Source organism: Serinus canaria, chromosome 3, assembly GCF_022539315.1.
Source record: "Serinus canaria isolate serCan28SL12 chromosome 3, serCan2020, whole genome shotgun sequence".
In the NCBI taxonomy this organism is placed as follows: domain Eukaryota; kingdom Metazoa; phylum Chordata; class Aves; order Passeriformes; family Fringillidae; genus Serinus; species Serinus canaria.
The window spans coordinates 46,252,968-46,273,521 of NC_066316.1; the positions used below are offsets into that span (position 1 = coordinate 46,252,968).

Here is a 20,554-nt window from a genome sequence, read left to right on the forward strand (position 1 = left end):
CTAGTTCTGATGATATGCTATAGAAAAGATTTGTAGGAAAAGCAGCCAGAACAGAAAATACTCTGAAAAAAAATTTTTTTAAAAATACAGAATAATTAGTTATTCTATCATTAGCTATTTTCATGGAGTTTTTGTTTCACTCAAATTCTGTTTTTTACTGTAGGGAACCTGTAGCACATCAACTGGGAAACAGCAATCAGACTTGAAAGAAAATACTGTTTCTCAGCTTGGTAGTGCGTAAAATTAGTGAACACAAAAAAAGCCAAAACAAACAAAAAAGCCCCAAACAAAACTCCCCACCTTGTCTGAAAATTAAGGCAAGGTAAAATTAGAACTGATGTTTAATTTTTGCTGTATTAGAAAAGGTAACAATTATTCTGAATGTCTTTGTATTTCTTGCAGTAAGCAGAGAAATTCGGATGTATATTCAGAACTTTAGTTTATTTGGGGAAGGTTTTTTTCACTCAGTGTCTGTGAAAGCAGACAATGCAGTCAACAGAGAGCAGAAAGTGGTGATGAGCATTAAAATTTAATTTCTGTACAAGCAATATGCCTGTAAAAGCAAGAATAAATTGGGCTGTATTGGTATTGTTAATGTACACGTTAGCCAGGACACACTAATGCACATATTTAGCACAAATGGGTTATTTTTACTTATGTGTCCCATTTTACCTATGTATCTACATTTGACATGGAGTTTCATCTTTCTATATTTCCAGTCCAGAAATGCTTCTAATAAATTTTTAACCACAATTAAATGACCCCCCAACTGCCAGAACAGCACACCAAAAGTCTCCTTCCCAGCTGGCAGGCCAAAAAAAGGCTTGTTGCAGAGGCAGAGCCCTACCCCTGACAAAACCCTCCACCTCAGATGGGACACTTCAAAGTTCCTAATGTTTCAAGTAGGAACACAGCAGGTGCAGCCTGTCCCTTTTCCACAGAAATTGAGGCCTCCAGGTTTGAGGTTTTGTGCTGAACTGGATGAAGCAGAGGTCCTCTCCAGGTGACAAAGTCTTGCTTGCATAAACACTGAATACTCCATGTCTTTCATAAATGAAGGGCAAAATTACAAGAGAGATCTGACAGTAAAAGGGCATTGAAATTTTACACTTATTACAAAAAAAAAGGATACTGGCAAGGATTTAAATGTCAATTACTCACTCAACTGCAAAGACATATTTTTTAAAAACCTTTGATCTTGCTGTATTTTTTACTTTTGCCATTTATGTCTTTGCTATACACTGCATTCTTTAATCTCCAGGGGTCAGCAGATGCAAGTTAAAATAGTATGTTTGGTTTAATGTAGAGTACTTCAAAACAGTGGCTATGACACAGGGTCTACTGAAAATTTTCTTGTTTCTTCATAGGTTGCTATTCTCACGATGGAAAAATTAAAAGGAGGTAAAATTATTCCCCTTCATATTTAGGGCAGAGGAATTGTCCCAAAAAGTAGAAAGCCTCAATTCAATTCCCTTTTCTCCTTCATGGGCCCTGTAGCAGCATCTCCTAACTCCCAAGATGATGACCTAATAATCAAACTGCCGGAAATTCTGCAGGGATATGATCTCAATCTCTCCTTTTGACACCATTTCACTTTGCATTAATAATTAAATTTTCATCACTGGGCTGCTGATGAGAATGGAGGATGATACCAGTTTTGCTACTTATACAGTGAATCCAATTATTTTCTATTGCTTTTCTCAGAAGTCTTCAGAGATTAAATATTAAGTTATAAGTCACAGGAAGTGTTGCATTTAATACAGAAGTACTTCATTTTTTTCTTCACTACATGCTTTCCTCTATTCAAAGTTCACTTGAAAAATCTGGATGAAGCACAGAAGCTTCATGAAGATCTTCATATGACTCATGAAAGAAAAAATGTTACACATTTGCATTGCCAATTGCCATTCAATTCCCAAATACATCTCATTTTTGCATATAGATTTCACTAGCCAATATTCCACTTTGGATGTCCATAAACACAATTGCAAACTGACCTGAGCATCTTCAAACGTGTATCTTCCAGGTTCCTTCACATTCTGAGTGGTTTTGTCATAACTTTTTGAATCTAGGTTGATGGCGCTGGGTGCACCTGGAGCAAGAAATTCTTGCCAGATTTCTTGGACGCGAGCAGGAACTTCCCGGATTGGCCTCTTCTTCAGGTCTTCTACTGCTAACCAGAACCTATGGCACAACACAGCATCTTGACTTCCAGCTCAGGATAGCCACTAATGAAGTGCCCACATTCTTCCTGGCTCTCAAAAAAAGAAATTAAGTAACTGACGTTTTCAGCTAGACATGCTAAAATAAGAAAAAGCTGAGTGGTTTTATGTTGGGATCAGCATTCTGGTGTACTGTCTCAAGGCAATTGAGCCACCCAGGGAAGCAATCTTTAGAAGGCTCTTCATGGGACAGATAGGAAATCCTTCATTACTTATGTATGGGTAACGTACCTGAAGGAAGATTCCAGATTTAGCTAGAATTAAACTGACACTTCATTTTGGCTGAACCACAAGGGCTTATATTACTTATAAACTAACTGCTTTTTGACATTCTTTTAAAAACGAATCATTCATATTCTTGCTATCTACATGAATCTCTGAGTCCTACTAAATCCTAAACTGTGTAACTAATTTTGTTACTCAGAAATCATGCATACTGAAGAAGCATTTGTTTTGCTAATTATAATTTAATTTCTCTTTTCAGCATTCCATTTACATGCATATTTTTACTAAAAATGCTGAATGGAATTACACTTTCTCTCTTCTGCTGCTGAGCAAACCAACATTGGGCAGCCATATGTATTGTAGCCACTTCACTGTGTCCTCATTCAGTCTGGATAAAAACCACTACAAAGGTCCTGAGCACTTTATGATCATAGCTAACTAGCTGTACGTTTTATTTCATTATTTCTTCTATTGGTGTTCAGACTCTCTGATGGCACAAAATAATCTTAAATTAATTCAGAATCCCATTCATAGACATGGTTCAGACCACTTAGTTCTCCCCCAAATCCAAGAGCTCAACTAAAGGTTGACTTTGGTAAACATGCAATATATACTGTTGCAACTTTTCATTATTGTTCTGACACAGCTGATCCTATGAAACATATAAGCTGAGCCTTGAAGTGATTTAACCTTGAAATCAGCTGGATTTTCCTAGGATCACAAATAAATTGGGTACACCTTATAGTTTGCACCCTGCTTACACTGTGAGATGAACTTAAGCTCTCTGAGCTGAGTTCAACAAGGATGGGATAGGAGAGAACTGTGAAACTGTACTCAGACCCCCCAGAAAGCAAAATGACACCACCCCCAACCAAATTCTAATTTAATTATTGCAAAAAAACTTAAGAGAGGATAGTAAAGCATAGCAAACCTATAGTACTCTTGCTATAAGACATCCTTCACTTCCTCTAGCAATTATTCCTTCATAGTTGTCGTCTGAAATTTCTTTGTAGCACAGATGGAAGGAGCCTGTGTTTATTTTCCACAAGCCAGCAGGGTTAGATTCATGCTACCAAGACTATTTTAGGTATTTCTACAACCTTCAATTCCAATAGTACATAAGTACAATTTTCTCCTCTAAGATTCTCCAAGAGACAGAGAAACAATATTATCCCAGTTTTGCAAATATATTAAGAATGTACAGTGGTTTCTCCAAGGTCACAAAGGGGATCTGTGCCAATAGAACTCCAGTTTCAAAACTTCTGGGTAGCATCTCTTTTATATATGAACTACAGTGTCAATTGGACATAATTCTGCACAGAGCCTGGGGATATATCCTGAGAATCTGATGGTAATGCAGGAATGCCTGATAACTCAAGTTTAAAAACTGCAAAGCTCACACTCTAATTCAGTTCACTCTCTCAAATTTGGGCAACCTACTTTGTTTCCTTAAGCTGCTTTAGATATTTGCATTTAAAAGCACATATCCTGCAGTGCTAACCCCTTCAAGAGCATCTTCTGGGATTGACTGATTGCTCATGAGTCTCCAAGTCAGGTAAGGAACACAAAAATGAAAGGGAAGGATGCTCTTTGTAAACACACATTTTCTGTCTCCCTGCAGACATCCTGCAGATCTAGCTCAGAGATGTCACTTCCTTTTTTGTTCCATTGTATCACTGCCAGTAACTCTGGAAGTCACTGCAAACATGCCTTAGGATGCTATTCTCTTTTGCAAGTAAACTGTTTTCATATAGTAGGTTATACTCAATTATGGGGAAATAGATGGGAGATAAAATTCAATAAATTTAACTTCTATGCTTGCAGCATAGAATAGGGAGGTTGTCTGGACCCATTCTTGCAGGCTGAACACCAGTTCTTTGACAGATTAATTTAATTTTCCCCTTCTAACAATAGCATTCAAAGATTCAACTAAAAATGTGAAACTCTAAATATAGAAATCTCTCTAAAAGTGGGAAGAATTATTATTTCTGTGTTATGTCTAGGGTGCTTATTTCACAGCCAACACACATTTTAAGATTTTAATCTACTTATCTTTTAAGAAAAGATGCCTGCCCTCCTCCCACAGAGAGTTGAATTCAAATATTCAAAGTAAAGAAATGACAAAAATAAGGCTGCTCCCTCTTGCATTTTCAAAAAAAACTTTTTCAAATATCCCATGGCAACCAACAGCACAGATGAATTTGAAATGGAGTCGGCAAGACCTCAGCTCAGGGCCTCAAACCAAAAGAGCTCCCTGTCCTGTTTTACAGCTCTCTGCCCCGTGAGCTGTGACCAGAACAAGGGAAGACTCCTGTGACAAAAACACAGAGTCTGCAACATCACTATGTGCAAGGGCAGCAGGGGGAGAAGGGGAATTGCAATTTTTGGGCAATGATATACACAGAAGACTTTGTGTAAGGAACTAAAACTCAGTCTGGCTGCCCTTGGATGAAACTGCATTTCCTGTTGGTCGAGGTTTGCTTTTGCCATGGAGACCCTTTCTAGCAGATGTTCAGCACTGTTTGAACAGAGACTTGGGGAGCTGAGGGTAAACCTCCCTGCTGTCTTCCACCCCAGCATTTGGGCTGCCCCTGCTGGGTCACACAGCAGACACACAGCAGAGAGAGAGAGTGTGGTGTACAGTAGTAGTACATCCAGGACTGCTAAAACACATGTTGGAAGATATCTGGGGATTATGTCCTCCAGCTGGATTACTTTCAAAGCCACAGTGGCCTCATTGATAAATAGCACAGCTGCAACATGTGCTATTGTCCCATTAAGTGACCTAAAGCTTCTGTCCCATTAAGTGACCTAAAGGCAGGTGCAGCCAGATTCCAGACCAAGTTAATCAGTTAAATTTAGCCCCCAGGAAGAACGAGTGGGAGAAAGGCTGCAGTGCTTCTCTGTGAAACACGTGAGGTATAGTCAGTGTGGAAACACTGGAGTGGGAATTATGTGAGCTTTGCACTCAGTGCATGTGACAGAACAAGTAAGAGGCTAGACCTTTCAGCATTTTCAGAAAAAGCAAACAAAAACCTAAAAAAACTCTATGAATAAAATCACTTAATATTTTTCCAGGGGCAGGGAACTTTGCTCTCTGATTTCTAGAGTCCACCTTCCTGCCCACTACAACTTCAAGCTTCAAGGCATAGTAGAACTGAAGGATTTCAAGAATATGACAGAGAAACTCATTAAATCCTGCAACTAGCTCTTTCCCATCTACTCTGCAGAAATGCCAACATTGCTGGCAGTTGGCATTTAAGCTTGAGTCTGAATGAGGAATAACTCACAGGCAATTTCAGCTCTGAGGATTAAATTTCAGTCAAGTTATTAGCACCCACAACAGGGCCTCATAATCACCACTGTAAGGGATAAACACCTCATAAAATGTCAGCTTGCAGGGGGATGGTTAGACAAAAATTATTGAGGGAAGACATCCAAATCTATCAAACTTCTCAGTCTCTTTCTTATTATTTCTGGATAACAAGAATGTAAAGTTCCTTTTCCCTACTAGTCACATATTACAGACCTAAGAAATGAGCATCAAAGGAAGGGGCAAGGGGTCCAGTGGCTTTTCCTTCTGTGTATCATGGAACCTAACCTGTCACCACTCTCCCTTCACTAACTTAGGAGGTTTTGCAGTCTTAGGGCTGCTTTGGAGATCACACTCACTGCACAAAGGTTTGGAGAGGCTTTCAGGTTGGCAGGTCTAAAACGATTTAATCTTTGCAGGCTGCAGTTGCTACAAAATAACTAGCTGGGAGCAAACCTATAGTCAGCATACAAATACCAATTTTCCAAAGAATTCTGCTGCACTACAGACAAAGGAAGGACAAGAAGAGGAATACAATTTCCTACAGAAATTAAAGACATTAGGTCTCCAGGTGCCATGCTGCAGTAAGCTTGATTTCATAAACTCACTTTCTTTAAAAAGTACTTTTTTTAGTACTTGGAAAACTTGTGACTAAGCTCAATAGTACAGGATCACGCTCAAACTTGAGTCTTGTGAATTTTAAAATTTTAAACAATGGTCACAATTTTTGTAATAGGCATCGGGAATTTCATAAATCTATTATCCAAATCATATGTTACTTTAGCTAATTGTTCTGTGTATTGAGCAGCACAAAGTAATTCTTCCAAAAAATGTGCATGGTAACAAGAGATCACAAGTCATCCCCTGCATCAGGTGAGTGCAGAATCCAACCTGCAAACTGCAGTCACACTGTAATGATGTTACTGCACAGACAGAACTGCTCATGCAGTTTTATTCCTCTGCTAGGCTTTGCAACACTCCTTCAGAGAGTGAAATACTATTAAGCCCCATTTACAGGCAAAGAAAAAAGAAGAGACATACAAAGTAAGAAGGGAAAACCTGGTTATATTCCTGATCACTGCACAATTCTTAGTATGAAATCACGGCTCAAGGTCCTTCATCCTTGCTGTGATCTTTAGGACAGGATCTGTATCCCAAGGCAGGGATACTGACCCTTTAGGACAGGATCTGTATCCCAAGGCAGGGATACTGACCCTTTAGGACAGGATCTGCATCCACCAAGAATGATATTCTCAGATACCTCAGGCACTCTCAATCGAAGTTAATGTAACAGTCATGCTGGGACTTCTTGCTAAGTAATATCATTACACTTGAATAGAAATGGTGTATCTGGTAGACTTATCATTTCATGGTTTTGGTATTTGTTTCACAAAATCAGGCAGAAGACACCAAATCCATGCTGAAACTCGTGTCATGCCTGCAGTCCCTGCTGTATCCTGTGTACTCAGCAGGAAAGCTCAAAAGCAGAATCCCAGCTGCCATCCAACTATAGGCTCAGCAGTGTTGTAAATTTTATCATGATTAGATCTGTAAAAGTACAAGAACCAGCAACTGATTTGAGTTGAATTTGTTGCAGTGGGAATATGTGGTTGGACACAATTATTTTTCTTAAGGTGGCTGTCAAAATAATATTTAAAAAAATACCACTAAAACCCCCAAATTATCATGATGGAGTTAAAAGGTGAGCAATGAAAGTGGTTGTTGCCTTCTAAGGTTTATTTAGTGGTAATGCTTGAAATCATCAAGCTTTTAACTTCTGTTATTGACATCTAAAACATTTTGACAGACACACATAACAAGCTTTACAAATTCATGTCTTCTAACCCAAATTTACTATGTGAACCTAATGGGCTGATTTACCTACAGCTTGGGCATTTACAAACATAATTCTGAGCTTCTGAGACAGTTTCCCTTCAGTTAATTATCACAGAAAGCACCTCCTCAGAGCAAATTTATCCCCTGCCTGGCCTTTAACATTATATTCACTGTTTCTCAGACATTGTATTTTATAATGCCAATTTAAGAATTTAGAGGAAGAGACAGAAGAGTAGACAGCATGTCAAGGAATCATCCCCGAAGAAATTTCTCAAGGGAATTTTTCTAGATCAGTTACTTGCAGTTTGCCTGTATTTAGTGTTGCAAATAGGATTAGAGGAAAGAGTTAGGGATTATGTGGGTAACAGTCTAGTTGGCAAAGAGACAAATTAATCACAGAAAAGCAACACAAACTGAAGCACACACTGGGCTCAATAGGTTCATGTTTGAACAGCTGCTCTGCATAACAAATTACCAGGATGCTCTTTAAACAATAATTTAAAAAGAAAAAATTACCTTTCCTTTTCTTGGTATTATTCTGATTTTTTAGAAATTAATTTGACCAGTTGGAGTTTTTAATAAGAAAAATCTGTGTTTGTGACAAATAAAGTCATCAACATACAGGTCAGGCTATATTTGTGATGCAAAGTTAATGTTTGAATACGAGCATGGTCAGCAACTTAGAGGACTCCAACTCCAATTATTCTGCTGACAAATTTAAATTAACAACAAGGAGATCTGTGCAATTACCCAGCATTTATAAATCAATATCATAAATACTAAATGCCTCTTGTAAGATGCTACAAAAGCATAATTTTGGTATGAATGGCTATGCTGCACCACTTCAGAGTAAGAACTGGCATAGGAAAAAAGTAGGTTAGGAATATTCTGAAGTCTAGAATATAAATGCAAATAGGATTTTATACTTCTTATGTTATTGGTGAATGGAAAGTGATACAGATGACATCTGACAAGAAGGAGGAATTAAGATAGAAACATGTTGCCTATATTTTTGTACTATGCTCAGCTTAATTTTTCTGTCTATAGAAAGGCTGTTAATCTCTCTGAAATAATTCTTCCTGAAATGGGACTTAAAAGTAATTCTGTAAGCACACTTTTAAAAACATACCATCTATGCTGCAGACACTAAGAACACTTTCCATTTTACAATTAGTGAGGAATTTGAGAGCTAGATGTCACCCTACTTCAGCTGTGTCAGATGCACAAATACTGGAATATTGGTGGAGATATTCAAAATGATCTCCAGAAACCAATCAGCCTGATGAAAGTTGATGAATTTTACTCTTAGATCCTTTATTTATTTTTAAACTTTTTAGTTTTCATTTTACTTTTCTCATAATGTTTGACTAAATAAATTATCTTGAACAGGCTTTGAATGAATCCATTTTATAGATGTTTAAAAGACAAGCTTAGAGAAAAGTTCTTATATGAGTAGTTTGACCAAAAGTTGAATATGAATAGAAAAATATGCTTCACGTGAGTCTCTGTTAACTACAGGAATATTTCCTTCAGCCTGTACATGAAAGTGAGTAGCAATCTGGATGAATTAATTCAGAAAGGTGAGGAAAACTTCTGAAGGGGTCAAAAAATGAAAAGTATCAGGAAAAGACAACTACAAAGCAATAATCCAATATAACTTACAAGCTATTAAAAAATAAACTCTCATTTACCTTAAATTTTCTGAACTGAATTCTGACTCCAAGAATTTCAGAAACTGCTCTCTTCCCACAGGGTCTTTCAAAGCTTCATCCATGCCAAATCCCCATCGTTTCACCCTCTGCTGTCCAGGCTCTTTGCTACAGAATTAAAAACAACAGAACCCAAAGTGACCAATACTTCAGTATTCTAACAATGTGGTCATAATTTAGACTAAGTCCTAAAGATCCATGGTTTTCTCACTTTTTAGGGTGTTCACATCTGTGCAATGTTCAGCAATGAGCAAACAGACCGTTAGTACTTAGGAAGAAGGTAATACATAGAAAAAAAAAGATTTCCCCCTAGGAATGTTATCAGATTTTAAAAGCTGTCTCCTTTTTTTTTTTTTCACCATACTAGAAGCCTGGAAACTGGTTACTGTAACATTTCACACAGATTTACTAATATATAGCACATCCCATCTTACAAAACTGTGAAACTGGAAAGACCAAAAGAGTACTGCATTGCCCTTCTGCCTCGGTATTTTCCTGCAGTATCTCTGTCTGAAATCTTCACATCTCCAGAAAAGCCTGTTATACTCCCTTACTTCCAAAGAAGAAATAAAATTACATACCTTGCCTCCAGTTCCCAGAAAGTGGTGTCATCTGATATCCAAGGGTTTGAGGGATCAGGGGGCACAAGAAAAGGATCATATTCCAAATACTGCTCTGTATAAGCTAATAGACTAGGAAAACAAAAGCATCAAACATTGTCATGTCAGGAGGGGAAGAAACCTGATGAGCTAACAAGCTACCTTGCATCAACCAAGCCATGGCAACTGCATGCACACACTCAGAAGGCAGCTACAAGCTCAGGGGGAAATAGGTTTGCTCAGGCAAATGTTTGGAAGTGGACCATTGAAGGAGGAGGGGTGGCTAAGGCCTACCAAGAGTGGAAATAAAATAAGCTTCCCTAACACTTCCACATAGCTCCTTTTTAGGTTCCTTTAGGCACTAATAAATTAAATCATACAATCTCTTCCATGCACATTTGTTTTCATAAAGGAACATGTTTTATATCCCCGTGGTTTTAATCAACAGTTTTCCTTAAAATCTGTTCTAAAACACTGCATGCCACACAGGTTATATTTATTGGCCCTACAGCTGCTAGTACTCCTTTTATTTTCTCTTAAATATATTTTTTTTATTATTTCCTAATCAAAATACATCATTCCCAGAAAAAATAAATCAAATTTTTCACAATTTTTTTTAATATTCAGGAATTGGTCTGCACACACTAAAATCAGTCGTGCACACTAAAAACTGTGCTCATATTCTGGTAATTTACATCTCCCATTGTCCTTATTTAAGCTTGCTGTTTCCTTTGGCCTCGTAATTCTTGTAAAATTATTGACAAGTGAGGACAACTATTCTTTCTTTTCAATTCCTATTCTATTTAGTGTACTTTTTACTGTTCACCAAACAAAAAATTCTCAGCCTGCTCTCTTTATAAATAAATATTTATTTGGATTTGCATATACACACATACACATAAATGAGTAGACATATATGCAGAAAAGATGAAGAGCAATTTGTATTTGGCCTTATTTCCTTTACTAAGCCCCATGCAGCTCAATTTTCTGCAGTGCTGGGCTCTTTGTTTTATTTGCTTTCTAGCCCCTTTCTGACAAATTTTGGTGTTATTTGGAGATAGATTCCTACTACTGTTACATCCTTGACCCAAACTGAGCCCAAACTCACTTTGTTCAAGCACTGACTGAGGTCCACACCAGCCAGTTCCCTTGCTTCATCAGTGACTGACCTTTTGAAATATCAAAACAATAACCCCAGACCTATTGCCATTTAGCCTCCCTGCCAATGAAAGGTGAAACTTATAATCACTTGGTCAGAGGCTCTTTCAGTGACTCAGGTTTATCAGAAATATATCATGGAATATCTGGAATATTTTTATCACTAAAAGAACTTCATACTTCTCCATTTAAACTCTCATCAGTTATTTCTGTGACATCTGAGCTCTCATGACTCTCTTTGAACAGATATTTGCTGTGAACAGCTTTCTGAAGCTATTTCACACTGACATTTTTCCCAATAGTTATCAGTCAAATTGAAAAAATAGAAAATGTGAAAATATACATACCTCTCTGCAACTTTTGACATTTTTAATCTATGCCTGTCTAATTGCATTTGCCAGTGCTTAATCTGCAAGAAAGGAAGGCAAAGAGTTTTATGAGTAATTTATTGCTTGACTATATTTCTATAACTTTTTTTATTAGAGCTGTAATTGAACATTAATTTATCCTAGGGCACAGAAGAGAAATATATCTGAATTAAAACAACATTTCACCAATATAGCTCTAAAATAAATGGAAGTTTCCATTAAAAAGAAAAGATCATACAGAGACTAAAATGTGCCCAATATAACATTTTCCCTAAAGAAATCCAGTTAGCCTTTTTCTAGATTTTTAAGGAGAACTAATACTTCTCCAGACACTAACATCTCAGGAAAGAATAACAAAGTTTTAACAGCAGATAAGTGAGAGAACCTATACATGCATTCAATGAGTGGTGAGTATGCAAACCTGAAATCAGTGTTGAAAGAAGAGCAAGCTGTCTGCAGCTGAAGGGGTTAATGGGCTTTGCTATACAATGAAACCACTCACTGGCCTACTTCCCACTGCCTTTATGCATGGTACAAAAAATTCAGGTTTTGTCTCATTAGTTTTGATGAAGTTACATGCCTAAATCCATATACCTTGAGACTAGGAAAAGGTTTCTTAAATGTTTGCAACAGGTGTTTTGAATAACTTCCCAGTTACAATAATTTTTGGGTTTGTACCTAAAAAGTTATTTCCTAAAAATTTCTTTTAAAAGTACATTTTTGTAGTTATGTTCCAAACCTCTTGGTGTAGTTCATCTTCTGTGGGTGGCTTAGTCTCTGGCACTGGCGTGTGCGTAGGGCTGTGACTTCGAATGTCATTTTGTAAGCCATAGACAGACTATGCAAAAAAAAAATGGAACAAGGATGGTTGCTTTCAGACAATGCTTTCTACACACACCCACACTGCACTGTGCTCTAGAAGTTAGCCAAGATCATCTTTACCTGAAGAAACTGCAATAACCCATGCACTCAGATAAAATCATGCTTCTGCACTAGAGTGTAAAATAAAGACTCCCAAACTCCCACAGCTCCATAAAGCCACAACCAAGGACCTACTTTTGTTAGGTCTCTATATTAGCATCATACTAAATGTGGGGAATGACACTGAGAGATGCTGTTAAGTGAGTGGAGATGACTGGTAGGTGGAGTATCCTGAGAGGTACACTAACTCACAGATTGCTTGGATGACTTCCAAAATTGCAATTACTGTAAAGTACTGGTAAAACTGCAATTACTGGCAAATTGCACCAATCTGGACCTTTCACTACCATAAAGAAGCCAAGCTAAACTTTGTCTAAATCCACTTTCCTTTTTGAAACATACCTTCCTATGGGTCAACATGCAAATGCACCTTAAAGGAAGTACTTCAGAGTGGGAGCCAATCTACACGGTTATGGTGCAAAGGATTTAAAAGTGTTGAGCCAACCCATCTGCACATCCCTAGAGAAGTTACACTCTAATTACAACCTAATTCAGATAGAGCTAATTTCTTCCATCATTTCCAGTCATCCATTTTGGGCATAGTTGTAATACTGAGACACCCTTTTCATGAAGATCAGGACAAGAACTGCTGTTAGAGTTTATGCTTAATTTTTAATTTTTTTTCCTTAACTACTGACAGAAACATTTTAATGTGCTTTATTCAATATACTGAACATGAATAAAGCATGCAAAAATGAATTTTGACTTCAAAATCTCTTTGTATTTCTCTAAAATCTTATCATTCTAGCATTCACTTAGCATTAGCAAATTTGTTAATACTAATTCAACTAAGAGCTTATGAAATATTAACATACATTTCATGCATTTTCTCCTTGCAGCTGTAAGAAAAAAGTGCTTTGAGAAATTATGGAAATTCATTCTATAAATTTCCTCCACCTTCTGCTTTTGATATAGTAACCATACTTACCTTTCTTGTTTTATGTGGATTTCTCATTCTTGAAGATTTTTTTATATCCACTTCAGTAGTGTTTACACAGCCAGGCTATTAAAAGAAAGAGAAAGGAAAGCAAAAGGCTAAATCTGTGGTGGAACTTCTCTGAGCTACTCCTCTTCAGTGTGCAAGACTGAAAAATAGATTCCATGCCATGAAATTGAAATAAAATAAATTGCCAAGATAATGGAAACCAGTCAGTTTCTGCTTTGGTTTTGCCAAGGAAGCCGTTCATTACATTCTAGCTATCCCTCTAAGGAGCATGGTTGACCTAATGAGACAAAATAAACAGGATTGTGAACCTCAGGTTCACTTTAGGAGCTTTTGGGTTTGGGGTTTTGGGTCAATTTTTAAAGAGGATCATGTTTTAAAACAAAATGAAAAAAAAAAATAAGGGTTTTTTCCTTCAGAAAAGAAAGAGATAAAACCTAACCCAAACAACAAAAAATGCTTCTGCAGCCTAACCAGAAGACTGACAGCCTAAATAAAATTACTCTCAACACATCAGATTTGGGCTTCAGTGGTTCATTCTCACAACTCTGTGGCCTCCCAAAGCACACAAGCACTGTGGTTTCTCCTAATTCATATTCTTTTGACACTTCCCTCTAAGTACAAAATCTATGTGTCAATCTGTTTTTTACCCATTGCTGGAAACAAATTTTAAAAAAGTGTTTTGCTTTCAGGTGAGTTTTATCTATTGATTTTGGAGGGATTACACTTGACACTGAGTGGAAACTACAAAATTTGCTCTCTAGTGAGAACAGACTTGTAGTGAAAGTAGGTTGGGGTATTTTTAATGGAAGTAGCAAGATATTGAATTTTCTTGCCCAACAGCCAAGCTGGATTTATTATTGCTCTAATGATACCACCTCTGTCTTCTTATCAAAATGGACAATGCTTGATGTGACTTTAAGTTTAATAAGACAAAATTAAAAAAATTTCTTGTATAGGCTAAGAAAATCTTATATAGCTGAGAAAAAAATAGCTTTCATTAAACAGAGCAATGTTAGTTTGCCTCTGGAGAATTTTCTAAACGACAGATTGATTTTTTTTTAATCCCGTATGTTTTGGGTTTTTTTTTTTAAGTTAATAAATAAATAAGTTTCTATTGTAAAGTGATAAATTAGTGTGCATTTGATCATATAACATTTGAAGTAGAAACAGCTCCTCATTGCTAATGATAAAAATAGACAATATTCTTAAGACTGCACCTGACACTCTAGAATTGGGACAGTATCTTTTGTGCTTCTGAACAAAAATGGGAAGTTTTGAACTCAGAAATAACTTGCAAATCTCAAAGAAGAAGACAGGTTGAAAAATACAAAGTTCTGCATGATGGTCAATTTAAAAGCAGAAGGCAATTTCCCAGGGCAGTATACTGAGATATAAAGTTTAAAAATCCAAGTGCATCTACTTTAGGATTACAGCAGCAGCTGGCAGTGAAGAAGGCAGGGGCTTTAACAACATCTATAGCCTTTGAATGTAACAATTTGAATAGCAGACACACTTACATAAGGCACAAACTGTTATTTGTTCAGTTTTCAGTTCTGGTTTTTTATGCTTTTAAGCATGCTTTGAAGTTATGCTTTTAAGTATGTCCTAAAAATGGAGAGGGGGGGAAAAAAGGCATAAACCTCATCTGAAGCCTCTTATTTCTAAAGATTTCTAGCCCATCAGAAGCAAATTGGTATGGACAGATCTTGCAACTTGCCTGGGTAACTTCCATGCCAGAATTGTGCAGATTGATGCAAGGGGGACAAGAACTTCTGGGAGACGTTTAGAGACAAAACAAGGGCAACACTTTTGCTGGTTGCGAAGAGGCCCGACCTGGTGCTGACCTTCTACAGCACTTAGTGGATGCTTACTGACACCTGGCTGCTTCAAACCTCTCACACTGAAGTGAAGTTGCTCAGGCAGGAGAGGCTGGGGGGGGAGAAGCTGCACCAAGGTGGGACTGAAGAGAAGCTGGCAGGAGAGCAGCCCCAGGAAGGCAGAGGCAAGGAAGTATCAGGGAAGAAGGGGATGTGGCTAAAGGGTGTATCAGCTACTCTGACAATAGGGGTAACGATAGGAGCTTAGGGAATGTATCACTACCTCCATAAAACAGCATTCTCATCATTTTATTGAAATTATGATTGGAAGTATCTAATGTAGTTTGGGACACAATTTAAGTTTTCTTCCCAGCTGAAGTATACTTATTAAATTATACTTGATACGAGACAGGTTTATTGTTTTTCTGATGCCACCAAATTTCATCTGTAAATATTTAGGAATAAATATCAAACATCTTTTCAATTGAAATAAACACAAAAAGTTGCACTATGTGAACATTTTGCTAATAACTCAGCCTTTGTGGGAAAACCTTTGCTGGACAACATTTAATTTTATTTGTATGCCCTCATTAACATAATAAGTATGTATTTGAATACAATTATATCCAGCTGTGTTTTCTTCTTGTGTTGTTTTTTTAACTGTACTACCATAGTTCAAACAGTGAGATGCCTGTCAGAGTGTTCTGCTGCAAGAATCCCATTTAGTGTGTGGTATATAATTTGCATACTAATACTGTAAATAGTTTTCAAACGGATTTCCTGGAAGACTTGAGAAGTCTTCTATATGTGTAAATAGAGTGCTTATTTCTTCCAGGAGTAATGCTCTGTGTGAAAACAATTTCCCTCCTAACATGCACAGAGGATAGCCTTGTGACCCTCCTGAAATTATCATACAGCAAGATCATAACCAGGGCAGAATCTGGTCCTCATCAATTTTTAAATATCTGGGTGAAAATCTGTCATACATTCACTAAGTTTTTTTCATCCATCTATTAGCATGTACTTATCTCAAAGTACAAATGCCCTTGTATTAATCAAAGGGCAGGTCAGTGCAGGTGTGATAAATTCACTGTTGATATAAATGGATCCAGATAAATAATATAAAAAAACCCCACATATAGAGAAATTTCAATCCCTTCTTCAATTATTGGATAACAAGGTTAGTATGAATCCCAAGCAGCAGCACTTTCTACTGATGCTGTCTAAGAGGATGCACACCAGGCTCCTGCTAAGAAACACAAAAGAAGGAAGAAGCCTTGTCTGTAAGCAGAGGAGGAACCAGAACTTACATCTGGCTATCACCAGTATTTGAAGCTACCATCTGAAAGGATGCTGAGCTAAAAAAAAATCCACTTGATATTAATGTTCTATCCCTGATAACTGTGGCAACAGCGAATATATTATTTAAGCCCTTATAATAGTGCTACAATGTATTAATTTTAGGAAACCTGTAACAACTCTTTGGAAGAATTAATTATTTACAGAATATGGAATGCCTGAGCCATGGTACATTTCTATCCAAGCAGTGCAGGGTATGGAGTATTTATAATCTGCTTGCTGTACAAAGTTGCACACTCCAAGTACCCTTTTTATTGCCTGGCCATATAGCCCAAATCAACAGCTCCTAATGCCTTTTTTGTATAAAAATCTCTTTGCCCTGATGTAATTTCAGAAAGTGCAGAATGCTCAATAGAGAGTAAATTAATATTTGTAATTAGGTCAGCTGAAGTTTTGATGTCTTTTTTATCTTTTATCTTTCACAAAGAAGACGGCAATTGAACTGCGAATCTACTTAAGCCAAAATAACCAGAAGTTTTCGTGTATCTGAGACAAATATACCCCTGTATGTGGGAGGGAATAAGCTCGTGCATTCTGATAGGCTGGGAACTGTCTGTCTGGGTTGCTGCTCTGTAGGAAATGATCTGAAGGAGAAACTGAACATGAGTCAGCAGTATCTCTTTGCAGCAATGCAGACAAACCACATACCCAGCTGCATGAGCCACAGCTTAGCCAGCAGGCTAAAAGGAAACTTCTGGAACACCAAGACCACTTTTGAGCCCTAAAAACAACACAAGAAATATATTTCAAATGGGAAAATCCAGTGCAGGAAAATCCCTTTTTATGCTTGCAAGAGGGGAGAGCTAACTGCTGCCTTTTGTGCCCATGGGGGGCTTAGAGAGCGAGAGATTTTTCCAAAGGTGCACTCTGGAAGGACAGGAGACAGTAACGTGAAATTGCAGTAAAGGAATTTCCAGTCAGCTGTAAAGAAATATACTTCACAATAAAATTAAGAGAGGCTGTGGAATGTCCATCCTTAGTGATTTTCAAAGCTTGTTTAACCCAAGTGCCTGGACAATCTTATTCACCTTAGAAGTCAGCACTGGTTTGACCAGGAAGTTGAACTAGAAGACCTCCAGAGGTCCCTCTCAGCCTACACTTCTGTAGTGCATCCTACTCTTCACGAGCTGCAGGGAGTGAAATTCAAAGAATCCACTTTACAGAACACTCCAATCAAGTATTCACATCGGTGTGAAATTCATCTCTCTGCCTTCCCCAGCCCACAACAGCAGAGTGGAAACATGACTAGTATTTGCTTCCTTACTGCTGCCCCTGCCCTGCAGCAGCCTGTGCTGCAGTCTCAACCCATACAAACAAACCTCAGCTTGATTTAAGGAAATGTAATTTCACAGTCTCTTCAGCTAAAAATATATAGGTGCTATTTAAAATAATTACCTCATTTCAATATGCACACCCATAAATTCAGAGTTCATTAAAGCAGTAAATATTTAGGTAGATTGATTCACATACCTTACACACTTTCATTGCATTTTAGTGTGAATATACTGTGAAATAGATATTTTTATTTGTTTTGCAGGCATGGGTTAACTTGTTAAGTGTAATTGCAAAGTACTAAATTTTAAGATCTCCAGTCTTTCAGAATTTAAAAGACTTTAAATTTAAATTAAGGACCTGGGTACAAACATGACAGATTGTCTCTCTCACTGGAAAAGATAAAAGACACACAAACATAAAGAGAATAAAGAGATTTAAATCTTTCTTTTACATTATGTGAAATAGAAGATTATCACACAAGAGTAAGCTTAAAATTTGAAATTTTCTGAGTGCCAAATGTTAGAGTTGGATTCTGCAACGATCTATTCTGCTATTTCTGTCATTGCTGCTATTCCTGTCATTTTTCTAGGAGTCTTCTGACTCTCAACAGTAACTATTCATCTCACTTTCTAAAGTAGAGAAAAGGAGCTAATTAGGCAGTGAGTGATAAGCAAAACGGCAGAGTTCATTTTTATTTGTAGGTTTTCTATTCCAGTTTACTTGTGCAACTATCTGAACAGTGCATAGTTAAATATCAAGGGGAGAAGATTATAAAAAAGAAATGGAAGATTACAAAATAAAGAATGGGGGGAAAAAATAGAGACATTCAGCTGGAAAAAATAGTGAGTTACTAGCTGGAAAAATACCCATTTTGACTCTGGTAATGTGGGAAAGACTTTTTTTCTTATATATAGTCTAGCATCAAAGGAGACATTAAAACCCTATATTGAGTAAGTTGTCAGTAATGGCTAAAACTGAGGCTCTCATAAAGAAAAACACAGGCTGCATTCTCCTGCACTGCACCAATTTTTCATTTCACTGAGATGGAAGTTATTAGAGTGTGAAGAACCCACTGAGGCTTACAAGGAAAAACTGAGGTTTAGGTAATTATTATCACTGTATTCTGGGATTTTGCCTCATTTTACACACTTCAGGGTCAACAAAGAAAGAAGCTTTTCCAGCTGCACTATTAAAAATTTTGCTGGGGCAATAGAAAGTCTCAGAGGAACATTCCAAACATACTGAGTAGAAGTGGTCAGGTCTTTTTACAGGATTTGGAAAAATGGCTGTTCTCTTAAGGCCCAGTCAAAGGACAGCAAAATTTCAAATTCAGATAAAAATTTCAGAAAGTGCACTTTTTTTTAAATGTAGCTCACTTTATAATTAGAAATCAATGAACCTCAACTAAGTGATGAAAAAAATAAACCCAGGAGCCATATCCTCCAGAACCTGCAAATCCATAGGAATATGCACTGATAGTGCTGCCAGGAGAGATCTCACCAGTCCCTCTTATAGCACCCAAGGCAGCAAAGACAAACCATTGATCACAGGGACTGGGCTACAGGAAAAATCCTTTTGGTTAGAAAAAGATACTGTGACTTAAAACTGCAGAACCTAATCATGGGCTTAATTTGCAATCAGCTGGGTGTACCTAATCTGAAACACTCATGAATTTTATGGTCCTCCCTAAAAGTGTATGTTTTAATTACTATTTCCATTTGGTTCAGCAGTTCTGTGAAAATAACTCTGAGAAATCGAGTGTGTGAGCACCTGGACTTGAAAGCACCTCTAGTAACAAGATCCCAGTAAATCAGCAGATGTCTGAAGAAAGAGGGAAAATATTATTCTGAGTTTAAGTATTGTGACACAGGCAGTGATTTTTTTTTTCATTATGTAGCATAATCCCATAACTACACACTCTAAACTAAATTGGATGGCTCTACCTACTTAATGATTGTATTATATAATGTTATAGTATTTAGAATTTCATACACACATATAGTAGAGTAAAATATGAAATTATCTTATTATATGCTACTTGTATTAATACCACAGTCCAAGCTTCTGCACAATTAATTTTAGCACAACTATCTCTCTGGAAACTTGCCCTTTTGATTCAGTTGTGTGACTGACACACAAGCAGTGTGACTGGATTTCCAACACCTGCTGTTAAATCACAGTGCTTTTCTGGAGCTCCCACTTGCATCATAGTTCTAAAGAGAAGAAACACAGAGATTAATATTTGGAATACAGTCCATCAGCCATGGTAACCACAAATGTAAATTGTTATAAGTATGTAAGTTGGATGACTACTTTGGAAAGAGCTCCTATCAAGACTTCACCTCTCTTCAACTCCAGACCAAACTTCTCAAATTAGCTATGATGTTACTAGCTTTTCCTACAGATTCATGCCTGTTAGAAATTACCTGTCCCAGAAGTACAGCTATATCTTTCAATTATCCCCTATGAAACACAATTTTTAGGAAGCAAATCCCAAGATTGTTCTCAAGTATAGATTCTGAACAAGCATGATTCATATTTTATTTCTAGACACCTCATAAGTTTGCCAGAAAATCAGGGCAAAGTTATTAGAACCTGCTTGTCCTACTGATTCATTAGAAATTTTCAATAGCTGTAGTCCTTTCATTATGTATGTGTTATGCTTACAAATACTATCTTTTTTGGAACCCAGGATAGGGTAAATAGCTGCAATGTATAGATTCAGTGTGACACTGAAGTGAATACA

General features: G+C 37.1%; 1 protein-coding gene across 3 annotated transcripts in view; it reads right to left on the reverse strand.

Moving 5' to 3' along the window:
* The window catches only part of RGS7 (regulator of G protein signaling 7), a 238,913-nt gene that overhangs the window by 12,466 nt on the left and 205,893 nt on the right, over positions 1 to 20,554 (reverse strand). For all 3 annotated transcript variants that reach the window (XM_050972431.1, XM_050972432.1, XM_050972430.1), the window contains 6 exons: positions 13,340 to 13,414; positions 12,170 to 12,268; positions 11,410 to 11,471; positions 9,887 to 9,997; positions 9,288 to 9,413; positions 1,998 to 2,184 (listed from right to left, as the gene is read on the reverse strand). In XM_050972431.1, coding sequence (XP_050828388.1) covers positions 1,998 to 2,184; positions 9,288 to 9,413; positions 9,887 to 9,997; positions 11,410 to 11,471; positions 12,170 to 12,268; positions 13,340 to 13,414 — 660 coding nt within the window. The remainder of the gene's footprint in view (positions 1 to 1,997; positions 2,185 to 9,287; positions 9,414 to 9,886; positions 9,998 to 11,409; positions 11,472 to 12,169; positions 12,269 to 13,339; positions 13,415 to 20,554) is intronic.